Source organism: Protopterus annectens, chromosome 1.part0, assembly GCF_019279795.1.
Source record: "Protopterus annectens isolate FY-2018-M chromosome 1.part0, PAN1.0, whole genome shotgun sequence".
Lineage (NCBI taxonomy): Eukaryota > Metazoa > Chordata > Ceratodontiformes > Protopteridae > Protopterus > Protopterus annectens.
This window is the reverse complement of record NC_056725.1, coordinates 544,770,006-544,795,991: the sequence shown is the minus strand read 5'-3', so window position 1 is coordinate 544,795,991 and position 25,986 is coordinate 544,770,006. Positions and strand designations below refer to the sequence as shown.

Sequence of the window (25,986 nt, the reverse complement as noted above, 5' to 3'; positions counted from 1 at the left end):
ATGGAAAATGTAAAAGTCCTTGTCATCACCAAAAAGGTCACAAATCGGCCTATATTGTTTCCGTTTTACTTTTCCTTCTTCTTGAAGCCTCAGCAGTAGCTACAAAATATCATGTTTCTGTGTTACATCCATGCACCAAAATCAGTCCAATGAAGTTAACAGTGCATATCTCTTCTTTACCGCTATTTCATGCTCTGTAGCAAAAGATTTCTAGTCAAAGGGCTGCTGTCTAACAGGAGATGAATTAGATGGAATAACGATGGTCCTAACGGAGTTAAACACTGCTGATGTCCTAGGATAGTCTACCATAGTAATGCTTGGATCCCATATGATAACAGCAAATGTCAATGTAAGTTCCGATGAAGGTGCTGTTACATTTATACCCTTTGACAGCACACAGACTGCAGAGAAGTTATTTGGCAACTTTTTCATACATATCCCTACACTGCCAGTCTTCTTATCTTACTCTGGTAGACTTGAATTTTAAGTTGTTTCCTTTGATGATTCACCCCGGTTATCCTCAACAGCCTTAAAGTAATTTGCTGATGATTCTATGTACACTGCTGGATTTGATGAGTTAAGTGCCACAATGTATTTTCCTGCTAGCCTTTTTTTGGCCAGTTTTTTTTCCATAAAAAGCTTTGTAAACTATTAAAACATTATTTATTTATTTTATTTACATTTGTTGACCGGGAATGTCCGACTGGACGCAGGTCCATTTTCAGAGGAGGCCAGGGGAGAAAAGCTCCACAAATTAAAATATTACAGACATAGTTACAGATGAAGAACATAGTACATTCAGTAGATAACTAGCATCTGTTCTATCCACGAAGTCATAGCAGATATTAACAATTGTTACAATAAGAAGTTACTGCCATATAATAAGTAGATAGGCATGGAAGTATCAGAGCTTGCTGTAATCAAAGTTAGTTTGTTGGGTGGAAGAGAGGTAGAGGGTAGATACAGTGGGGGAAGTTAGAGGGGAGAGTTACAAGGGCATATATCCCAAAAAAATTTGTTTCTCCAGTTATGATGTTACTATCGGTTAATGTCTGGTATGTTCACAGACTTGAATGGGTACCTTCACGCATATGTAGTAGTGTACCCACTAAAGTCTACGGACGCAACAGACGTTAACTATGCTAACATCCTGAGGTTAAACTTCCCTGTGTTTCCTTGGTGACATTAGTGTAAGGAAATCGCATATTTTAAAATTATTTATACATGTGCACACACACACACACACACATGTATGTATGCATATATATATATATATAGTATATAAAAAGATGACCGAAATGTTCTGAGATTCTGAGATGGGAGAAAGTACTGTTCAGCAGTTTATGCACTCCATGCTGTGGTTTTAAGGTAAGATTTGATGTTGTCAATTTTCATTTTATCCTGACATATGGGTTTGGATCCAACCCCTCGGATCTGACTCTGCCACTGCAACAGCTTGTGGCAACCAGAAAGCTCTCGATCTCCCTACCCTAGCCATAACGCCTCTCTCCAAATCACCTCAGATCTCATCGGCAGCTTCGCAAACACATACTCCTTCCATTTAGCTCATTTAGCTCTCAGGCAGTTAGGTAAAAATTTTGTTCTTTTTACTAAACCTTTTCTTGACTAAGCTAAAAACCTAAAATCTAAGTGACTAAACATTTTCTTTACCCTTTTCACTAGTTATTTCCCTTTTCCGTCATGTACTGAGGTACTTCTTAAGTACTATTGTTAGTAGTCCTTTCTCCCTACCTTTCTTGTGATTGCCTCTCCCTTCCTTTTTTCTTGTACTGCAGTACATCTTTACTGCTATTGTTAATAGCCCCTTTTTCCTATATATCCATACTTAACCTTTCCAAAAGAGAGTTCTTTTTCATTCTTTGTAGTTTGACAGTTATGGCAAATAAATCAGATAAGCCAGCTGGCTTCAAGAAGTGTTCCAAGTGTGGTCACAAAAAACGTTAAGTGACTCACATAATTATTAAATTTAGGTCAACTTGCTCAACTAGAAGTCTCATAGAAGATGAAGTGGAGAGGATGGTCAAGAAGATCCTCTGGGCCACAAGGTATTAAGGCCCCCTTCAGCTCCTACCCCTAAGGGTCAGGAATTTTGAATCTCACCATCCCATCTTCTGATTCCTCCTCAGACTTCCTTGGAAGTTTCAGAGCCTTTGGATCCGATTCACCCAGTATAGTCTGCATCAGAGCAAAGGACCCTTCCTTTCTTGGCTCAGACCTCTGCTCTGAGTTCCTTGGTTCAGTCGGAGCCAGGGAGCTCTCGGGGTCATGGCGTCCCAATCGGGTCTGAGAGAGTGGGTTCAACTGCGAAGTTTTTGGAGCCATCCCTCTATCTAGGAACCTCAGCTCAGATCAGTCTGGCCCCAACTTCGCCCTCAGGAGCTCTGTTATCTGGATTTGAGGGTACCCGGATCTGTGGGCATGACCTGTCAGATCAGGAATCCTTCACTTCTCAGGGTCAGTCAGCTTTTAAGGCTTTGGAGAGGGCACAGACAGTATTCTACCCCATTGGATCCACAATCTTCTTCCTTGCAGACCTCGCACGCAGTGTCTACACCACACCTGACACAGGGATAGCGAGTCCAGAAGCCCCAGACTACCCAAGAAGGTTTCCCCTCCTCTTTCGATACCTCCTCGGAACTCTCCACAGAGGAGGCTTCTCAAAAGAGGAAATGTAAGAGGAAGCAGCTAGACTCCACAAAGGAGTTCATGCTGAGGACACTTACCTCGAAGGTGAGGGATCCCCATGGTCACCTCCAAATGATGTTTCTTCTGAGGACATCCTACAGATCTTGAAACAGAGAGGTGGCTGGAAGCCCAACAATCACTCATCAGAGGAGTCAGTGTACCTGGCGGCTTTTGGATCCTGACCATCTATGTCCTGGCTGACCCCACCCACTGATGAGCTCATCAAGCTGCTCTCTTGGCAGGTGTGGGAGGCTCCGGATTCCATTGAACCTACCTCCTGGAGACCAAATAAAATAATAACGGAACCAGGGGATAAAAATGTTGCCAAAAGGAGTTCCAGTAGATGCCATGGTCATGGTGGCAGCCAAAAAAAAAGAACTTGTGGAAGAAAGTTCTATTATTCATCCTCCGAATAAGGATTCTAGGATGGATAGATAGATGTAGAAAGCATGTTTTCTCTTCAGTGACCTTTGTCTTCAAGGTCCCCGAATTATCTTTCCCATTTTAACAGATTGCAGAGGGATCTGATCAAGGAGCTATCAGATACCCTCTTAGGAGCTGTGCCTGAAGAGGTACAGGATTCAATTACTCCCAAATGGCCACCTTGTATCCTACTGCAAACTCCCCCATGAGGCTCATTTTACATGCAACTGAATGGGTGAGTAGAGCTGCGGGTTCAGGCATCTCTATGAGGAGGCAAGCCTGGATGTGTTTGTGCGACTTTGCTGAGCCCTTTAATTCTTCATTCATCAACACTCTGTTTGACGGCACTTCCCTATTTGGCCCAAAATTCAGAGATACGCTGTCCAGGTGTGAAAAAGATGGGAAGACCCTTTCTGCCATGTGAGTTTGTTTTTCCACTCCCCACAGACTCTACTCAAAAAATCAAAGGAGCAGTGGAAAGATGTGGATCGGAAAATCATAAGGGTCTTTTCCTCAAGCAAATGGAGCAAGTTCCCCCAGGGGCAGGGGGGGGGGGGGCAATGATGGAAGACACCATGGCAGAGGAGCTCAGCATCAAGTGTCCAGAGATGCATTCTTGGGGAAACCCTTCCAGCGGTCCTGATTGGAGGTCTAATTGCTCTTGGGTTGACTATCCCTGCACCTGAGAGCCTGGCTAAACATGAATGACAAGTGGGTGCAGAGAATACTATATACCGTTTTCCTGTCCACAGCACCAAAGCAAAAAACTCTCCGATGTTCCACCCAGTCAAAGGGAGCAAACAGCCATCCAGATACAAAGGCTGCAAGACAAAAGAGTCATCCCCACCAAGTCCTTCAGATCAGAGAGGATCCAGTACTTACTCCAGATTCTTTTTGGTACCAAAAAAGATAGGGGACTGGAGACCAATTTTGGATCTCAGCAGATTGAACAAATCAGTTCAATGGAGCAAATAACGGATGGTCACTGTTCTGTCCATTCTTTCATTCTTGGAGAAGGACGACTGGATGTGCTTGACAGACCCTCAGGATGCATACTACCACAAAGATGGACAGGTGATCCAGAAGTCATTTACGCTTCCGTCTGGGAACCAGTCACTACCAGTTCAGAGTACTGCTGTTTGGCCTCACTATAGCCCCCAGTGTCCACCAACTGTATGGGAGTAGTAGCAGCTCATTTAACACAAGGATTCTAGGTGTTTCCATATCTAGACGAATGTCTCATAACCACCTTGACCAGGCATCTACTTCTAGAAGCAAAAGACAGGTCCTTCAAACTTATTCTTTGTTAGGTATTACAGTAAGTTACAAAAAGTCACACCTAGACCCCTCTCGAAAATTAGACTTCATAGGAGCAACCACAAACAATCAAGATGGTAGCACATCTCCCATCATCATGAGTGATGACCATAAGAGATCAACTCAGAAAGTTGCTACACAATTCAAAGCATCTGCTTGAATAGTACTTCAAGCCTTAGGTTCTATGGCAGCAGAAATAATACTAGTTCCACTAGCCTGAGAATTTATATGAGAGTCTTCCAGTGGATGCACGCAGTTCAGTAGTCTATCCTTCACCAACCCATGGTAGCCCAGATACAAATCAAGAACACTTGCAGGAAGGATCTTATATGGTGGATTCAATCAGATCATCTTATACAAGGTTGCCCCTTTGTTCCTTCTCTCACCAAAGCCACAGACACTTCCCAGATAGGGTGGAGGTGGGGTGTCATTATCTAGAAAAAAACAGTCCAAGGCACATGTTCTACATAATAGGCCAATTCGCACATAAATGTCCTAGAGACGAGAGTGGTGCTACTAGTGTTGCAAGCCTTTCAGAATGCTCTTCCTCTGGGGACAACTGCAATTCAATCGGACAACATGTTAGTAGTCTGGTACCTCAGCAAGAAGGGGGAACCAAATCCTACCCCTTATGCAGAGAGGTACCCAGTGTGTGGCAGTGGATGATCTCGTCCAACCGCTTTCTGGTAGCAATGCTGATGTTGAATCCTGTGGCTAGTACTGAAGAGCATGCAAGTTGGTAAACCCAAATTATATGATTTAATAATGTAGTGATCTACCTGAAGACCACCTTTGGGGCGAGGGACATATGAAATGAAGAGGGATTCTCCCAAACAGAACAGCTGACATAGTCCTTTTTGCAGTCTATAGAAATTCAATAATACTGTGTGCTGAATGTCATCCTGTTTCAAAACAGGTTTACTTTTAACAAAAGTAAATGGAAGTTACTGTCAAATCCCACCTCTAATATTATCTCATTACAACAGGAACTTACTTTTAAACAAATGTATAAAAAGGCTAAAATTAAATGCAAAGAAATGTAGTAGTCTCATTTTCAAAACAGCTTTTTTTCACCAAAATATAGCACAGCTAATACTCCCCACCAAAATGACAATGTAGTCAGGAATCTGGATCAATCATTCCCTTTTAACCAACCATCATGTAGGTACAGTAGTTAGAAAATCATTCTATCTAGCACAGCTAATACTTACAGGTCCATTTTCAGCGGAGGCCCGGGGAGAAAAGCTCCACAAATTAAAATATTACAGACATAGTTACAGATTAAGAATCCTAGCAATTAAAATACTAGGTCAAAAGATGTTACACCCTTGCATACTGCCTTAATTAGACCTATCCTACAGTACAATGTCACTTTTGGGATGCATCTATCTACACAAATTAGGCAACTGGAAAGGTCCCATGGTTTCCTAACCAATAAGACTGATAGTCTATACTAGTCTCTGTAGATCAAGAGCCATTAGAAAAAGCTTGAAGTGCTGTCCCTTTACTCTATCTTATAGGCTCTCATGGGGAGATCTATACCTTGAATTCCCAGCCATTACGGACTCCATCCTCCTTGATCTCCTGCATATCAGTAAATCAGATAGGTCCACTTACCCCAGAACAAGAGATTTAAACTTTCAGCAACAGATGGTGGCTCAGGGTCTTCAATGCCTACCCTCATCTCTGGAACAGAATTCCCCTGCAAATGAAACGTGACGACACCCCAGTATCTTTCAAATTTACCCTGGGTTACCATAAACCTGGCCCTGGACTAACGTGCTTTGCCCTTAAGTAGGAGGGTACAGCATAAGAGTGGATGTTGGCAAAGTGAATGTTTTTTTTTTTTTTTTTTTTTTTTTTTTTACTCAACTGTCTTGTGACTCGTGAACCCATGAACCTATGTACAGCAAACTATGGCCTCATTTCTACACGCAAGGTTTAAGAACAGAATTAACACTTAACCCTGCTTCACAGTATTTCTTTAATTTCTTTGTAATGCAGTTAGTATAAATACAAATTTGTAATTATACAGTTAATAACATACCTCAAGGAGCTCTGAAGAAACATCAAATGAGCATTCTTTGCCATTGCTATCCTCAGTGTCTGCTCGTTTATAGAAAAGCATATATGCACTGTGGGTCTAAAACAATAGCATAATTAATTTTTACTTTCTGTTTATACAACTGTCAAGCTCAGGCATAAATCAGTGTGCAAATTATTCAATACTTTAATTAAAATGTGGTACAATTTATTTATTTTTCATGATAAAAAAGATGCTGGACAAAGCATCAACAAGCTTAAGTACACTGTAGTAAAATAGCTAAATTCTTAGACAGCAGTCCTAGACTTCAACGTGATTGCAAAGATCTGTATTTTGTGGCATGTGCCTGCTTAAGCACAGTAAATGCAGTAGGGTTTTCAGACTTAATAAACTGCCTTCCAATGCATAAAAAGAACAGAATATGTAATGAGTTGCAGTACTAGTTGTGAAGATCAGATCTTTGAAATCATGCCTATCAAGTGCTTATACTAAACTAACACTACAGATGCAACCTGACAAAAAGACTAATTCAACAGTTAGCACATGACTACTTCCTTTCTATCTGATGCTATTCAGAGAAGCACACCTTTCAAAATGGAGAAGCCTACCCTATTCCCCAGTACTTTCCAGTCAGGGCCAAAAATAGTCCAAAAATAAGTGTGTGTGTGTGTGTGTGTGTGTGTGTGTGTGTATGTGTATGTGTGTGTATGTGTGTTGAGGGGGGGGCAAGAAAATTATCTAACAAAGAATAGTAAGTGCTGGTCCTCCTTTTGAGGGCTAAAAGAAAAAATAAGAAGCCTAAAGAATGAAACAAATCTCAAAGATATAAAGTTATAGCACATACTTTCAAAGTGCTTTCCCTATATTTTGAGTTGATATAACCTGAAGCTTCAACCAATTAACACACACAAATCAAAGCTTCAGTTCAACAAAATTTGTAAGGAAAGCATTTACAGGTGGCAAGGCCCATACATTCTCCCACCTCCCTTACTTGTACTTACTAACTCTACCATTGCACAACCAAAAGAAAAAGCCCACACAAACTAAATCACTGCAAACAGAAACTGTGGTTTCCTATGGGTTACCAAAATCAGGGAGATTAACACTGTAGAAATGAACCAGTTTAAAGCTCATGCACCTTACACTCTACAAAGTGTAGGGATATGTCTCAAAATCAGTCATCTTCAGAGGTACCTTGCTGGTATTTTGCAAGCAACAAATTGAAGGAGAGAGAGAGAAAAGCAAGATTTAAGGCAGCTAACCTTATAAAATACTCATGCCAGATGCTTCTCTGCAACTGGATAAGTACATAGGTTGCTCTGTCTGATGATTGTGTGTGACTTTATTCATGCACAGCTGCAGAAATGTCCTAATACTAAAAAAAGCATTAATGCACATGGCTAATATAGCTATCATACCAATTTGAGTGCTATCTGAACAGCTAAAATAATGTGCAGGTGGGGATACTCAATGTTACAGAAGACCTTTTAGAAAGAGATTCTTGTAGCACTATTCATAACATTTACACTCCTTACCTTTAATGGAGGCTAAAGTGCTCACCAGTCAACCTCCCCTTGCACTAAACAATGCTAGTCTCAATAACGCAAGCCCTGTGTAAAATCAGAGATGACTGGTAACTTCTACGGCTCTTCTAGTGAATGCCGTTTAGTAAACTGTGACTGAAACCTCTGGTAAATGAAACAATGACTATAACAAATGTCACACTTCAAATGTGCATAACTATATGCAACTGATAGCCTTTCAAGTTATACCAAACCAATAGTTTTTTTGAAGAAATCTAAATTCTCATCCATATGCAAAAGGGTGGAACTGAGGTACTCAAAATGCTGCAGCAATTTCCCTTGGAAGATCTACTGTATGTTGTTCTGAGGGAGGATTCCTAGAACAGGATGCAGAAAACCTGGGCAATTCACCTGGTCCAAGGCAGTGGGCAGTTATAAGCATCTCCAGCAGTACTGCTGTGTCATAGCTCACCCTACTCCTTGAACAGACATCTAGTTTGTAGTGCTTTGCAAATCAGTGTACATTTGTTTAAGCTGCTGCTTTCAGTGTGTCCTGTAACACTTCCAAAATAAGTAGAAGAATTTTGCAGACACAGGACCATTAATACTGTTGGTGTATTTATCATTATAAAAGACAATAAAATAGACCTATTACATAGACAGCATTTGTTTGGTTACAAACAATTAATTGTCTTCTTGAAGGAGATACACAGCTGATAATTTCAGGATGGTCTGCCACAAACACACTAAACAAATTCTGTGGAGAAGTCGATGCATTCAATAGATCTCTTGTCATACAAAATTTAACACTATTTTCCTTAATCAAGACAAACCATTTGCAATACTTATCAGATGGAAATCTTAGACCAAAATTAAATCGCACAAGAAAAAAATGCAATGAAGCAACCAACAGTTGAAGTGCATGAGAAGAAATGAAGATTTTGTGAATATTGTTATAGGAATATTTCCCTAAGGAAGATGGGACCTGTTAGCTATCTTAGGAGGTGAGTTTAGATACTATCTCAGTGACACTGCCAAACAGTGAGTTTTCATATCCCACAAGGCGTCAATGTTAAAAAAAAATTGCTCAGACTAACAACATCCTCAAGACAGAGCAATAAATGTCCTGAACACATCTAACCTGTTGAAAAAATGCCTTCACACCTGGAGAACTTCATAACTTTTTACCCTTAATGTTAACTCTGAAACCACCATAAAAAGATGGCATGATAACACAGCAAAAACCCACTCTTGAGGGGCTAGAAAAGGCAGCTAACTGCAAAACAAATCCAAACATTTTTTTATGTAGATGAACAAAACTCTGAAATGTATTTCTCCCTGCTTGATGATTAAAAAAAGGCCACTGACATGTTCATGCAGAACCCTGTGTGGCAGTTAGCACAGGAAATTAAGGCTATAAGCCGTTAATGAAGTGCTTCCTGTAGTCCAGAATTTGACTGCCTCAATCTTCATCTGCCTGCTGTGTGACTGAGCAAATCTATTAACCAGACAGTGCTACAGCAGCACCTCAGGAAAAATGGACACTTCTGGGCAGTGAACTTCCATGGTTAATAAACATAAAAAACAAACAAATAGAAAGGTAACCAGATGTCTTGAAAAATCCATTAACACAAGTTCTGAAGCATTTAAAAGGTTTTCATTCAATACATTAATGTGGTGGTTGCTGTTCATGCATTTAGCAGTAAAGAAATATGTGTAACCTACTGCTACCTACAACCACATGAAAGTAACAGCTCAAATATCAGCTACAGGGATGAACTAGTAGATGGTACAGTTGAAGATGATCCAGTCACAACTTTCAATCTTCTGAAACCCAAGAAAGATGAATGGCTTGATCCAAGCCACCTAGTGTTGATTCCTCAGGTCCGTTAAGAGACCAGCTGAACAATATGATGGAAAGTCAACTCATGTGCAAAGCATAAATGGCTACTGCCAAAGGCTTTAAGGAAGGACTGGGGCAAACATTACAAATGTGAGGATATCCATAAGCAATGTGGCTCTCTCTGAAAACAGGAACACACTGCCCACAATGGAAAGAATTAATATAAGAAACTGAATCCTCAGACAGAACAATAAGAAAACTTCTGGATGCTCTCTTTGACCTCCATAAGGTGAAATAACTGCATCATCTTATCCTTGTGCATTTGGACTATGGTCTCAAATGGTGATGACAGCAGCTAATCATTCAAGTAAGCTAAGATGTACATGCCATGCCTGTGGAGTCTGCAGTGACAACACTTAAAACACTGTGGGAAAAGATAAACAGTGCACAGGAAAATTCAAAGAGCAAAGTCTTAAACAAGAAACCATGTCCCTTCAGATTTAAATGGAAAACAAGAAACAGCTGTGATTAATGTCGGACATGAAGAATCACTCTTCCCTGTCTGAGATGTGTAGCAAAGCTTTCACATTTATAATCCTGGATTTCTTGCATACAAACTGCTAAAACATTTTAAGTCTATAACTGGCCAAAAGTCCCTAACATTTCTAGTACCAAAAGTAGGAGGAGTAAAATACCTCTCCCAATCCAACCCCTGCTCTTCCTTGTGGAAAGTGTCTAATCTATCTTGCACAGACGAGAATAGGCTTCTTGCTGTAAAGTAGGAAGATGCAAGGGATGAAGATTTGACTGTTTGGCCAAAGAAAGCAGCAGACCTAAATTAAGTTACAAAGCTAGTTTTACTGCATTGTTTGCTCCTGTGCTTGCTGACCATCAAATCTTCCCCTCAATCAGACAAAGGCCATTCATTCCTCTGCACCAGGGATTCCATTCAGAGCTCAGTCGACAGCCTTCCAAGGTGTGTGTGTGTGTGGGGGGGGGGGGGGGGACACTCATGCAGCCATGAGGGTGCTTTGCGATCACAATGGCATCCTGTCCAGGCAATAAGAACTCTCTGTATAGCGCAACTCTATCCCCTAGTTGAGGAAACATGCAAACTTTGGCAGCCCTGTGACTCATAACACACTCTCCTTGCAAGTGCATGGTTCTGTGGATGCAATATAAAGGCTACTACCCTTTTGGTGGTATGGTGAGACTAATGCCTGCCAGCAGCATGGCTAGCATGAGGGGAAGATGGAAGCATCCCAGGGCACAAAGTGTTAGGGAGTTCCATCAACAGATGCAGACTAGTCTTCAGTACAGTACATTAACGGCATTCATTTGTTAGTACGGCATTTGTAGTCACAACTGAAGCTCTGCTGCTATAATTTAAAAAAAAGGAGAGTTTTTTTTTTTTTTTAACTGGCGCACTTCAATATTCTGCATGTGGTATGAACTATAGTAACTGTGTTACAAATGTAGCAAGCAGCTTCTACAGTTTAAAAGGCAAGAAGAGTGCCTCCCTCAGTTCTAGGGGGGCAGAAAAGGACTTTCCCAAATTGAGAGGATACCAGATTGGGGGAATGGCGCAAGATGACAGAATAACTAGCTAGCTACACTTCTGATGTTTACCTCCAGGTTACGTCTTTGCATCGTTGCCACTCCTCTGAGGTACACTGGCAGTATATGCACATGGCTCCACCCGTCCTTCCAGCTTGGACGTCAATCAAATCTTTACTGTTCTACGCCACAAGCTTCAGATGAGTTCTAAAGTGTTACCATTAGTAACAATAACTTTCGTTTGATACAGCGGATCCCACTAGGACTACTGAGTTGCTTTTGAACATTTTTACTGGCTGGGGGATACTTGGCCAGCACAGTTGGAAATTCTTAGTTATGTACTTGCCAAAACTTGGTATCCGTGTTGTCCTCTTCCCATTCTGCTTCACTGATGGGTTATGGATCCGATCCTCGATCAGACTCGGCCGACTTTTACAGACTTCAGCTTCCAGGCTTGAGCTCCTCCCTTAACCACAAACATCTGCCCCTAGCTCAATCTCCTCAGATCGAGTTTGCTGCCCCTTATAGACAGAAGGAGAGGAACCAAGCCAACAAAGGCTTTTTCAGATCCTCTAGAACCAAAGTGTTTTGGAAGGGGATGGCTGGGTGGAAAGGTGAAGCAGCATGAGAGGAGGATAACACAGATACCAAGTTATGGTAAGTACATAAATAAAAAAATCTGTTGATGTCCCTCTCATTCTGCTTCACTGATGGGTCAGAATCCCGAGCTAGATGACTTCTTGGGTGGCCTCAAGGAAGAGTATGCCGGAGCACTGAGGAGCCAAAGGATGTTTTGCTCCTGGAAACCATATCCAACTTATAATGGGACACAGAGGTATGAGACAGAGACCAGGTAGCTGCAGCACAAATGTCATCAGTAGGAATTCTAGAAGAAAAAGCTGCTGATGCAGCTATGGATCTTGTAGAACAGGCTTTTTGAGAAGTAGGCAACTTTAGACTATTTTTTCATAAACAAAAGATATACAACGTGTTATCCACTTTGCTATTGTCACTTTTTAAACTGCTTGACCCTTACAATTAGACGAAAAAGCTGCTCTGATCTCCTGAATTCTTTTGTCCTGTGGCAGTAGAAAAGTAACTGTGAATATCCAAGGAATGTAACATATATTCTCCTTGGTTGCATACATTCTCCTTTGTTGGAATAGTTATGAAAGAACACTGGCAACTGAATGCACTGATTTATATTAGCCTCTATGGTGACCTTTGGCATTAATGAAGGATTAGGATGGAGGGAAACTCTATCCATTTGAAAAACGCTGTAGGGAGGTTTGGATGAAAGAAGCTGCAACTCAGAAACCCTTTTTGCTGAAGTAATGATAACATGTACAGCAGACTTCCAAGGATAAATATTTCAAGTCACAATCATTAGCCAGTTCAAAAGGACTTTGGGTCAAAGCTTGTAGGACAACAGTCAGATCTCACAGAGGAGTTGGACCCTTGATTGGAGGTCTAAGAAGAAAAATACCCATCATAAAGGCTTTACATAACCTAGCTGAAGCAACAGATCCCGAAGGTAATCCCGAACAGAAGTTGGATATGGCTGCTAACTGGAGCTTAATGGTCACAAAACTAGAACCTTGTTTAAATAAAGACTCAAAGGAAATAATTGAGGAAACAGGAACTAAAAAGGGATTATCGTAATTATTAGCAGCCCAAATAGAAAATCTCTTTCACTTACTCTTATATACTTTCTTGGTGGAAGCTTTTTGAGAAGCCATAATGACAGCCTTGATCGTCGAAGAGAGCCTGGACCTCTAGCTATCATAAGAACTGGAGAAACTATGTGGTTAACTTGCGTGAGGGGAGATCTGGGGGAGTCCCGGTGTGGGGTGTTACAGGAGGTCTGGTTTGGGTTCCAGTATCCATGGAGGATGTTTGAGGTGAGACCAGAGGAAGGGGAACCAAATCTGATGAGGCCAAAAGGGGGCAATGAGGATCACTGTGCTCTTTAATCATTTGGTTTTCTGAAGAAATTCTGGGATCAGTGGAAGAGGAGGGTAGGCATAAAGGAGATGGGGGGGGCAATTGTGGATCACAGCGCCTCTCGGGGAACTTCCTGAAGGAGGGATCAGAGTGAAATAACTCCTGCACTTGTTGTTGTAAGGAGATGCAAACAGATTGCAGCAGGGGAGACCCCAATGGTCAAATATCTTGTTAGCTACTGACTGACTGAGGACCACTAGTGGGTCATCAGAATGGATCTGCTTGAGCCTGTCTGCCAATGCTTTCAATTTTCCTGTTACATGCATTGGAAGCAGAAAGTAATTTCAAAAGATCACCAACTCCAAAACCCTCCTGCCCTCTCTGCAGACAGGATATGAACGGGTTCCTCCTTGCTTGTTGACATACCAGACTACTGACATGTCTGTGTGTATTGCAATGGTCCCTAGAGATAGAGCCTCTTGAAAGGCTTGCAAAGATAAAACAGCAGCTCTCATCTTGAGGACATTGATATGCAATCTGGTCTCTGGTATCAAGAGTCCACATGCCTTGGACCATCTTCCCATCAAAATACCCCCTCCCCCAAGTGGGAAGTGTCCATGGTCACTGTGGCTGTTGAGTGGAGGAAGGATGAAAAGTCTACTGACTGTCAGGTCTGAGTAAATCCACTACTGTAAATGACTCCTGCAAATGTTGGTCAACTTGATATCTGATGTAGAACTGACCACTGAACACAAAGTGCCCATTGAAGAATGCTCATATAGTACCTGGCTAGAGGAACCAATATTATAGAAGCTGCCATAGACCCCAGGGTCTGTAGAATCAATATGGCAGGAGGAGAGGGATGAGATAGTATGGCATGGACTTGAACAGTCAAGGTGATGATATGGTGCTGAGGCAAGTAAGCTATCTGCATAATGGTGTTTAGCTGGACCCCAATGAATTCTAAAATTTGTGCCAGCAATGGTTGTGACTTGTCCATGTTTACGGTGATGCCTAGGAAGTGGGATATCTGATAAAGATAGTCTCTGGCCTGAGAAAGTTGACGCTGTGTGGGGGCAGTCAGGAGTCAATCGTCTAGATAAGGGAATACCTGAAACCCTTGCAGTCGAAGAAGAGCTGAAACCACTGCCTTGCACTTGGTGAACACCCAGGGGACTGTGATGAGACCAAAGGGCAGGGCTCTGAATTGGAAGTGATTGGCTCCTAGGCAGAAGCGCAGATGACTTCTTGAGTGCCTGTCTATTTTTATGTGATAGCACATACTCCTGAATAAACAGAGCATATCCAATCGTCTTTCCTTAGTAATGAAAGGATAGACTGAACCGTCACCATCTGGTACTTCTCTTTCTTTACATATAAGTTGAGTTTGCTTAGGTCCGAGATAGGCCTCAGGTCTCCTGTTTTCTTTGGTACCAAAAAGAAACAGAGTAAGTTCTGGATGCTCTCTCTTCAGCTGAGACTTCTTGGATGACAATAGTACTTTTTTGATTTCTGCAACTGCCAACTCCCTCTGGCTGGGTGGAACGTCGGAGTTTCTTTTGAATTTTTGGAAGGGGTAGAGAAAAAGGAATGTAGTAGCCTGCTATATTATATATAGGATATTGTAGTTTGCACCCAAGCATTTGTCAGACAGTCGGGCAGCACTTCAGGAGAGCTGAAAGGGCACATGGAAAACGGCTCCCTGAAGCCCTGGTTTTGTGGGCCCCACCTACCTATGGGGAAGCGTCTCCCATTACAGCCTCCTCTTCTGCCTCTGGAAGAGTACTCTCCGCTCTGATCAGGAAAGGAGCCTTGTGATTTAAAGAACTAATTCTTCTTAGCCCCTCTTTGATTCCTTGTGTAGGTTCATTGAAGGGTGGAAAACTTAATCACCATGGCAGAAAAGATCTTACCTTCTTACTCGCTGCAGATCAGGGTGTCCTTAACTGATGGTCCAAACAATGAAGAACTATCAAAGGGGGCGTTGACAAAAGATGCCATAAAAGGCTCCGCGAAATCACAAAGCCTCATCTAAGCATGTCAACATATCCCAATGCCGGTGCCAGCTGCCCTTGAAGATCCTTCCGCTGAGTGAAAAATCAGCCTCATGGTAGAATTTGCTAGTAGGTAACAGTGGTTAGCTTTGGAGAAATCTTATCTAACTCCTTAGGCTTGCACTCCGCCAAGGATTCAGAGAGTAACCAGGTCTCTCTGAAGGTGAATAAAATGTGCCAAGTACTTAAGTGCTCTCACCGAAAAAGTCACTGAAGCAAAGGCAAGCTTCCAGAATCTGTCCAGCTCTCTGTTCAGTGGATGGACAGTCAAGCTCTGCTGAGTGAGCTCTTTCTTGGTAGCTGCTGCCTTCACCATAGCACCAACTGGCATGCTCTTACTCCAAAAAGTTCAGTCTTTAGGGGGATAAAGGATTTTGTCTGGGTGCTTCAGTACAGGCTCTATGGTGCCCAGCTCTTTTCAGGCCTGACGGGTGAAAATGTCTACAAGAGTGTCCACGGGGGGGGGGGGTACTACCAAAGATGTAGATGGTTCCACCCTGAAGGGCTCCAGGAATACGGATTCCTCTGAAGAGGGGGTTTTGAATGACCCGTCACTTCTTTGCTTTAAAATTTCTAAGATGTCTGCAAAGGAGACATCGTCCGGTGGTGATTTGGGAAACCCCTCTCCCTCACAGTAGTCCATACCTTCAGTAAGGGACTCCATAGGGGAGTCCAACTGCCTCATTTTGCACATCCTCTTTCGTGGGGATCTCCTCCACGTGACATTCAAGGGAGGAGTCGGAAGAGGAAGGGACTACCTCAGGTGGGATGGTCTGAAGGTCCTTAGAGGCAGACTGACCCTGGACAAAAATGGCAGATCCAAGGCTCAGATCCGATGCAGGAACACAGGGAGGAGCAAAAGTCAAAGGGTCTGGTGCTCTGCTTACAGAGAAAGTCTTTTATATAACCTGGAAAGCTGAAGGTCCCTGGGATACTCCAGTGAACTCCTTAGGAGTCAAAGTCCCGAAAAAGAAGGGGGAAGCTCACTATAACCTAGACTCCCAGACAGAACTGGACCCATGTTGTTGAGGGCCGAGGCTCCAAGGGGAAGGGAAAGATACAAAAATATTGGAGCCGAGCCCCACTCTCTCGGATCTGGCCGCAACATCCCAAATTCAGGATTCACTCTGACCCAAAGACCTCAGAGCAGAGGCAGTCAAGGTCACAGTCGGTATCGAGGAAACAACAGTCCTCTGGATCCAACCCTGAATCCCTAGGAAGACTACGGTCTGGGGCTCGGAAACTGAAACAAATCACAGAAGGAGAAAAAGAAGTGGGAGGAGTACTCTCGGATACACGAGGGGACGGAGCTGGAAGTACTCCCATCTGGAACTGAGCCTTGATAGCAGACCTTACCATCTTGTCCATGTCATTGTACAGGCTTCTAGTGGATCTGGAAGAAGCCACTGAAGAAGGATGAGTGTCTGGAGGTCTGCAAAAGTTCTGTTGGAACCGTGGGAGAAATAGATCTAACAGATCTCCCAGGAGAATGAATAGTGGACTGCAGATCTATGGATCTAGGAGTTACATGAGAACTTGGATCAAAGTCTTAGTATCCGGAGAATTCAAGGAAGTAGAAGGCTCACTTGGAGGTGTCAAATCTGTAGGATCTGAGGGAGCTAACACCGGCCTCAGTGCCAACATCATCAGATCCGAATCCTTCAGAATCTTGGTAGGGGGCTCCGAAGACGCTCTGGAATCCTTGTAATGGCATTTCTTTGCCTTGCAGCCGAACAATTCTTTTCAGGAGGGATTGAGCCCCTGGAGAGGACAAAGGAGTGGGCATAAAGCCCTTTACAATACGTTTGTTCTTTCCTTCTTGGATAGCTCTAGGATTAAATCCCTCACAGATGCTACAAGGGGAACCCAGATGAGAAAGTCCTAAACAACAGACACACCTGTCGTGTGTATGAGTGTGGAATTTTTCTCTCACACTTGGCGCACCTTTCGAAACCCATAGGTTTATCCATGCTGAAAAAGAAGATATATATTTTTAGCAAAATAGGAAAGAAGGGCCAGAGGCTGAAAGGGAGAAAAAGTGTAAGAGAAAGGGAAGCCCCAACGCACCTCGTATACACTAAAAGGGCAGGGGAGAAACAAAAGAATATTATAATATTAAGAGAAATTATCTGCAGATAAAGTTTAAGTTTTAAGAAAAAAAGATTACTATAGAAAAACACTTAACTGCTTGAGCGCTGTTAACCAGAGTTGTAAGCACTGGCAGCAAATGAGATCTGAGGTTGAGCTAGGGACAGAGGATTGTGAGCAAGGGAGGAGCAGGAGCCTGGAAGCTGAGGTCTGTAAAAGTCAGAAGAGTCAGAAACAAAGATCGGATCCATAACCCATCACTGAAGCAGAATGAGGAGGACATCATCAGATCTTGCTAATTTTTCCATTAGGAAGAGGAGAAAGATGGAAGCAAAATTTTAACTCAACATGCTGAAGACTGTTGTAAAATTTATGAATGACAGAAATATGGCAAAGGAAGATGTTGACAGTTCACTGATGGAAAAAACTGCAGTAACAAAAATGGTCAAACTAAGGCCTGATGTGCACTGGATGGTGAAGATGATGAAGTAAGAGACAAGATTCTTTATCCAAGTCAGTAGCCAGAGAGCTAAACAGTAAATCAATGCAACTCATTGTTCTTGTTCACAGGCTGAAGGTGTTGTTTTTCCCAACCTCTCCCTGTTTCTCTGTGTCTTAAATTGGTATAACTGGTTTTACATCTTGTGTGTTATCTGACTATCTCAAGGATTACTTGCACAAAATTAGACCCTCTTAATAACAGCCTGCATATCACTGCTTGAGCCTTCCTGTGTCCTGCCAGAGTGCTCTTCAAACTATCTGGAGATATACAGACCTAAGTATATTTTTCTGGCACTTCAGAGTTGTGCACTGTTAATTGTTGCTTGACTAATTTGATATCATTGCTGGCTGACTTCAGTGTTGTGCACTGTTATTTTTGCTTCACTGTATAGTTTATCAGATCTCTGCTGAAGGTGTTGGTTTTCCCCTACCCACCCTATTCCTATTTATTTGGAGGCTTTTGCAGTCGCCCGCCCCCCAGTCCCATCTCTTTACCTCATTCTACCTAAAGGACTCCTTCTGCACTTGTTTTTAGTCATTTTTAATTTAATTGCATTTTTTAAACGGTTTGATTTAACATTGCTACATACTCAAGTGTGCTAGCTTGCACTGCATTTTAATTGTTTTTACTGCTGTTTTAACTACTTTTCTGTATATATATATATATATATATATATATATATATATTTATATATATAAAAATCTAAGCCGGTTTCCTACCTTTCCTGTAACTAGTGCAGTCCAGATTCAGATTTGCTGTATCCAGGACTGTATGTCAGCATCTGAGACCCCCAAGCTTTCTGTGTTGGAGGGGAAGCCTTCTAGCTTATCAGTGGGAGTGGTAAGCACTAGGTAACCTATCTACCACATAAGGAGTGGTTCTGGCCCAGAAATTGTAGTTATTGGCCGTTTGGGCAGTTTTTCCATCTTTCTCAACTTTCTGATTTAAAAGCCCACATTTGCACTTGTTTCTCCCCTTTCCTGTAACTAGTTTAGTCCAGATACAGATTCTTAGTTTTAGCACTTGAATTTGCTTATTCGTGATCAGCACTTGTTCAGAACTTGTAAGCACTAAATAACCTACTAATTACTACAACACTCAACCTTCCTCGTTACCTAGAGGAAAACAGTTTTGGCACTTACTTGCCTCATTTGCTTAGAGAAAAACAGCTCTTGTACTCACTTTCCTCGCTTATCTAGAGGAATTTTTTTTTTATTCAGGTATGTCCAAAGGTCAGCTCCCAGTGTTCTCTCCTGTCTATCTGATTAATCTGGGCATCTTGGGGCAATGTAGAAATTGCCTCCTATACACAGACAACCCTCTTCTCCTTCCACCCAACACTACAACCTGTGAGAGATGCACTTATCTAGCTAAATTGGAGGTAAAGCTCTCTCCAACCAAGACTGAACTTGACAGTCAAGAGGAGAAGGTAAACACTTGCACCACACCACACTCATCACATAGTCTCACTAAATCTACACCATCAAAATCCACACACAGTAACACAAAAACATTCGCGGAGGCGGTCAATAATAATCTGTCTAAGCAACAGAGATCTCCAAAGCAGAAATGCAAGCAACCTCCATACCCCAACACAACCCAAATGACACAGACTCAGTGTGCCACTCAACCACAGCCAATAAGGCAAAACAACTTACCCAACATACTAGTCATAGGTGACTCTATAGTCAGGTACACTGATATCCCACTCAACAGGCTAAACAAGGAGTAGGTTACTGTCAGCTGCCTGTTGGCTGCCAGGATCCGCCACATAACCCACGCACTCAGGTCACTCCACAAGTACAAATATGACTCTGTCATTGTCCATGTTGGTGTGAATGACCGGAGACGTACCTCCCTGAACTACATGAAAAGAGACATGGAAGAGCTCTCCGATCTTGTAGCCAAGGCAGGTATGACCCTAGCCCTGAGTAGCATTCTGCCATCGCCCAGAATGATACCGCAGTACAAGGACAAAATGATTGACTTCAACAATTGGCTAAGCTTCTGGTGTCATTCTAAGGGGATCCAGTATCTGTCTGCTTGGGATGACATGGTCGACAGACCACGATGCTTTGCCAGAGATGGCCTGCACCTTTCGCCCCTGGGATTCGGGATACTGGTTAAGGCTCTTGCTGCTCTTACAGTGCCTTTTTTAGGCAGGGTTCAAATAACAAATTCACCACCATAACAGGAACAAGCAAGCAAAAACTGAGGGTAATGCTACTCAATGCTAGAAGTCTAAATCTCAAAATGCACTCACTCGAGGCACTCCTTAAAATGGAGAACATTGATATCTGTGCAGTGACTGAGACCTGGTTCAAGGCTCCAGGGAGCACCCCTGCACTACCAGGCTACAACTCATACCACACTTTTCAGCCATGTAATCTGGACCGAATCACCAAAGGCGGAGATGTACCCATATTCATTAAGGATATCCACACCTCCAGGCTAGTTGCTCAGCATAATGCATCCGAGGTTATCCAAGTGCAACTGACTCTGGGCAAAACTGCAAATAAAATTGCAGCTTGCTACAGATCCCCCACCATGCCCCAGGATTCACACTCCTCTTTTCTTGATGTACTGGAAAATATTAGGGTTCAACCAAACACCTTAATAATGGGCGACTTCAACTACCTCACCATTAACTAGGAAAAAAAGAAGTTATGTACTCACCATAACGTTCCATCTGAGTAGGTACTTCATTTGTCTGCAACCTGTGGGTATCGGATCCGACTTCGGATCCGAGCCGGCAGCTTTCCAAGCTACAAGATCCGAGCTCCTAGCTCCTCCCCCCTACCCATAATCCCCTGCTACCTGCTGTATTACCTCAGATCGACTTTTTTGCCTTATCACCCAACTAATAACCTCGACAGAGGAATGTATCAGATCTAATCTCCTGACAAGAGACTTGCAGGTGACCAGAAAAAATCCCGAAAAGGTTCGGGGGATGGCAGGGGGGGTTGGTTGCAGACAAATGAAGTACCTACTCAGATGGAATGTTATGGTGAGTACATAACTTCTTTATCTGAAGTAGTCACTTCATTTGCTCTGCATCCTGTGGGACAGAGTCCCCAGCTACTCAAGAAAAACCCTGGGTGGCCTTTACAGAAGGATATTCCGAAGCACCGCGGAGCCAAAAGAAGCCCTGCCTCTCGAAATCATATCCAGTTTATAATGAGAAATGAACGTATGAGAAGAGGACCAGGTGGCTGCTGAACTTATGTCATCCAAGTGAACCCTGGACCAAAAGGCTGCTGAGGTGGCTACAGACCTTGTAGAATGAGCATGGATTCCAATAGGGGCTGGTTTGCCTGACGATATGTACCCATGAATAATGCACTGACAGATCCAATTTGCTACGGTCACTTTGGAAATGGCTTTACCCATGGCTGATTTTGCAAAAGATACAAACTGGTCCGACTTGCGAAAATCTTTAGTTCTGTGCAAGTAGAAACGTAGTTGTCTGTGTACATCCAGTTTGTGTAACTTGTATCCTCCTTTGTTCTGAAAGTTTGTGAAGAACAATAGTAAATTTATTGATTGATTAATATTTGACTCTGAAGCCTCCTTAGGTAAGAAAGACGGGTTAGTCCTGAGGGACACTCTATCCTTGTGAAAGATAAGGTAAGGAGTTTTCATACACAAAGCTTGAAGTTCCGAAACCCTCTTGGCTGAAGTTATAGCCACCAAGAAGGCCGTTTTCCACGACAAGAACTTTAACGGAACCGAGGCCGCAGGCTCAAAGGGTGGACTTGTCAGGGCTTGTAAGACTAAGGTCAGATCCCATGGGGGCACCATCGTTTTTACAGGCGGCTTCAACAGAAAGATGCCCCGCAAGAAGGTTTTGCATAATTTTGTAGATGCCAAGGACCCTAAGCCATCACCTACATGAAAATGGGAGATGGCTGCCAACTGCACTTTGACCGTAGAAGCACTTGCTCCCTGCCGAAAGATCAGCGACAGGAAGTCCAGAATAGTCGGAATAGGGACTGTAAACGGGTCCGGGCCCTTGTCTTTAGCCCAGATGGAGAAACGTTTCCATTTACTATTGTAAAGTTTTCTGGCCTTAACAGGAGATGAGATACCGGGAGTCCTAGCCATCATTGGAACTGGATCAACCAAGCTGTAAGCTTGAGATTGACCAGGTTCGGGGTTTGGCAACCCTCCGGATGCGAGATCAGGACTGGAATGGGATGCAGAATCCATGGAGGAGCCACACTGCGAGACCGCAGATAAGGGAACCAGATCTGACAAGGCCAGAATAGGGCTATGAGGATAACTCTGCTCCCCAACCGACAGGCTTTCTGTATGAACGTCGTCATAAGCGGGAGGGGGGATAAGCATAAAGGAGACCGGGAGGCCAAGCATGAACTAGAGCGTCTCTGGGATTCTCCCCTTTGGAGGGCAGTATTGCGAAGTACTCGCTGCATTTTGTGTTTAAAGGAGAAGCAAAAAGATTGCAGCGAGGCCAACCCCACTTGCGGAAGATCTGCTTCGCAACAGATGGATTTAGAGACCACTCGTACGGAGTGAGAAGTACCCGACTCAGTTTGTCCGCTAATATGTTGGACCTTCCCGGAATGTGCGTTGCTACCAGAAAACGGTTGGTGGATATCGCCCATTCCCAAACTCTCATGGCTTCTCGACAAAGGGGATAAGATCTGGTCCCTCCCTGTTTGTTTATATACCAGACTACTGACATATTGTCCGTCTGGATTGCAATAGTTCCCAGAGGGAGAAGGTCATGGAGAGCTTGCAACGCCAAAAGCACTGCCCTCATCTCTAGGACATTGATATGCAAAGCGGTCTCTAGGGACGTCCACGTGCCTTGGACGGATCTGCCTGAACAATGCCCCCCCCACCCGAGGCGAGAAGCATCCGTGGTCAACATGGCTTGGGGCGCGGGGATCACAAAGGGCCTCCCTTCTCTAAGATCCCACGCATGGAGCCACCAGAGAAGGGAGTCCTTGCAAACTCTGCTCAGTGGTAATCGGCGTGTTCAATGGGTGGAGTGATAGGGACCACTGAACTTGCAGGGTCCACTGCAATATCCTCATTCGCAGGCGTGCATGAAGGGAGAGACCGATCGCTGCCATCACAGACCCTAGTGCCCTCAAGACCAACTCCGCTGGAGGAGCAGGACTCTGAAGAAGGGCTAATACCTGATATGACAGGCTGCTCAGCCTGTCCAAGTTAGGGTAGCTCGAGAGATACGGGTATTCAACTTGGCCCCTATGAACTCCAGGGCCTGAACGGGGCACAGAGAGGATTTCTGCAGGTTCACTGAGATGCCTAAGTTGAGGGCAAGAGTCAGAGCGTAATCCCTTGCCACGCAGAGCTGATGCCTGTTGGTGGCGGTAAGGAGCCAGTCGTCTAAGTACGGGAAGACCTGAATGCCCTGAAGTCTCAGGTGGGATGCAACCACTGCCATGACTTTGGTGAACACCCTGGGGGCTGAGGTGAGGCCAAACAGAAGAACCATGAACTGATAATGACTGGCCCCTAGCCGGAAGCGGAGGAACCTTCTAGATCATCTGTCCATCAAAATGTGGTAGTACGCATCCTTGAGGTCTATAGAGCACATCCAGTCGTTCTCCCGCAGAAGGGGGAGAATTGATTGGAGGGTGGCCATCCGGAATTTTTCCTTGGGAATGAAAAGGTTCAGAGCGGAAAGGTCTAAGATGGGTCTTAGGTCCCCCGTTTTCTTTGGCACCAAAAAGAACCTGGAGTAATAACCCAATCCAGACTGATCTGGGGGGACAGGCTGGATGGCTCTTTTTCTTAGCAACTTCGACACCTCTGAAGCCGCTGCCTCCCTCTGATTGGGTGGTACATCGGGGAGGCGTCTGGTCTTGGGGGGAAGGTTTATGAAGGGGATGGAATAACCTCTGGATATGATACGGAGCACCCATCGATCTGTTGTAAGGGACTCCCAAGTTGACAGGTGCTCCGTCAACCGCCCCCTGACTGCCTCCAGAGAGGGACAGTCGGGCAAGCCCTCAGGGCTGTTGCACAGGTCTGTCCGAGAAAGGTTCTCTATACCCGAAGTTAAGCGGCCCCCCTCTGCCTCTGGGCCGGCGCCCACCTTGTCCTCCTCTGCCTCTAGAGGACGAGGAGTCTGAAGCTGGATGGGATTGCTGAGACTTGCGGAACCACAGCTTCTTTTGTCCCCTCTGATTCCTGGAGAAGGATCGTTGGGGATTAGAGAAGCGGACTCTGACGGCAGACAGCATCTTCCCGTCCTTTTCACTTTGGACTAGCGTATCGCAAACGGTCTTGCCGAAAAATGAAGATCCGTCAAAGGGTGTGTTCACGAAGGACACCTTGAAGAGATCCGTGAAGTCACAAAGACGGAGCTAGGCGTGATGTCGCAAGACAACCTCGGCTCCACTGGCCCTAGCGGCTCCCTCCGTCGCATGGGAGAGAAGCCGCATAGACGTGTTAGAAATGGATTTTAGAGTGGCCATTCGAGTCGAAAAAACATCGTCTCCGACCGACATGGACTCCGGGGGGGCTGCAGCGTATTCCTTGATCAAGTCTCGCTGTAGCCTGATGGTATGTGCCATATAGTTCAGCGCCCTTATCGAAAAGGTCGCTGAAGCAAACATCCGCTTCCCAATGCGGTCCAGTGCTCGAGATTCCTTATCTGGCGGGTGGACAGAAGAACTCTCCTGTGCGAGTTCTTTCTTGGTGGCAGCCGCCACCAACATGGCATCAACAGGAGATCCCTTGGCCCAAGACTGCCTATCTGTAGGAGGGCTTTATCAGGACGCCTAGGAATTGGCTCCACGGTGTCGAGCTCCTTCCACACCCTGGTAGTAATTAAGTCTACCAGGGGGGCAGCCGGAGGGGACACCCATGAGGTAGATGGGCCTGCCTCAAACGCCTCCAGGAACACTGATTCATCCACGGAAGGTTTTTGGGCAGACCACCCCCCTCTAATACCAGCATTTCCATGATGTCTCCGAAAGAGACATCCTCGGGGGGGGGGTGACCTTGGGGAACCTTCCCTTTCATCTAAATCCGTGTCGGTGGTAACGGACTCAGGGGAGTCCAGGTGCCTCCTTTTACACCTACGTTTCCAAGGGACCTCCTTGGTGGGGCTATCCGAAGAGGGCTCGTCTACGGGTTCTTGTTCCTTCCAAGGGAACTATCTGGAGGGCTTGAGCAGGCTGTCCTGATGGTCGGATGATGATGGTCGGATGACTGAGGATAGACCTTCATGCAGTGGGGGTACAGGAGGATCCAAAGCCCGGACCGAGGACCTCGACAGTACCCTCTTCACTACCTCAAAAGCCGAAAGAGAACTACTCTCACCAGGCTCTGAAAGCATTCTCCTCGGCTCCGAGGTAAGGATCGGGGCCAATGTAGTTGGCGCCGAGAGAGAGGTATGCTCCGAACCCAGCGGCGCTGAAGACACACCAACTCCCCCGGATCCGACGCTCAGCCCTCGGCCCCGAGAACTCGGATCCGACAGGCTCGAGGGTATAGTCGGCGTCGAAGAGACCAGTGCTATCGGTGCCGACAATTCCCCGGTTCCAAAAGGGCCCGGATCCAACGACTCCGAGACCCGAAAACGAGTCGAAGAAGGAGTAATCAGAGCAAAAATGGGGGCCGCACTCCCTCCCAGAGGGGGGGGAGGAAAGAGCACCCCCATTTGCATTTGGGTCTGTATGAATCGACGCATCATCCGATCCATGTCCGCTTCGGTGAGGCTTCTGGTCGATCTAGAAGTCGTCGAGGCGGGCCGGGAGGGCTGCTTCGACGACCTCGACGGAGACTGGTCCTTCTCCTCCTGCTCCGGCGAAAAGCTGGGCGAACGGAGCTGAGAAGGAGAGGATCCGGGGACCCTCGAGGGAGACTTAGCCAATTTAGATGGCGGGGCTGAGGGTTGAGTCTCAGCTCGCCTTTTATGGGATTTATGTCCCTCTTTATCCTTGTGCCTCTTCTCTCTGGTGGAAGAGGCACCAGCGTCACTCAAG

At 44.5% G+C, this 25,986-nt stretch overlaps 1 protein-coding gene across 1 annotated transcript in view; it reads right to left on the bottom strand.

Annotated features, from left to right (window-relative positions):
• Positions 1 to 25,986, bottom strand: part of USP34 (ubiquitin specific peptidase 34) — a gene marked incomplete in the record, with an annotated part of 5,849,982 nt that overhangs the window by 1,204,345 nt on the left and 4,619,651 nt on the right. The window contains 1 exon segment of the mRNA XM_044061224.1: positions 6,494 to 6,589. Within this exon segment, the coding sequence (XP_043917159.1) occupies positions 6,494 to 6,589 (96 nt within the window).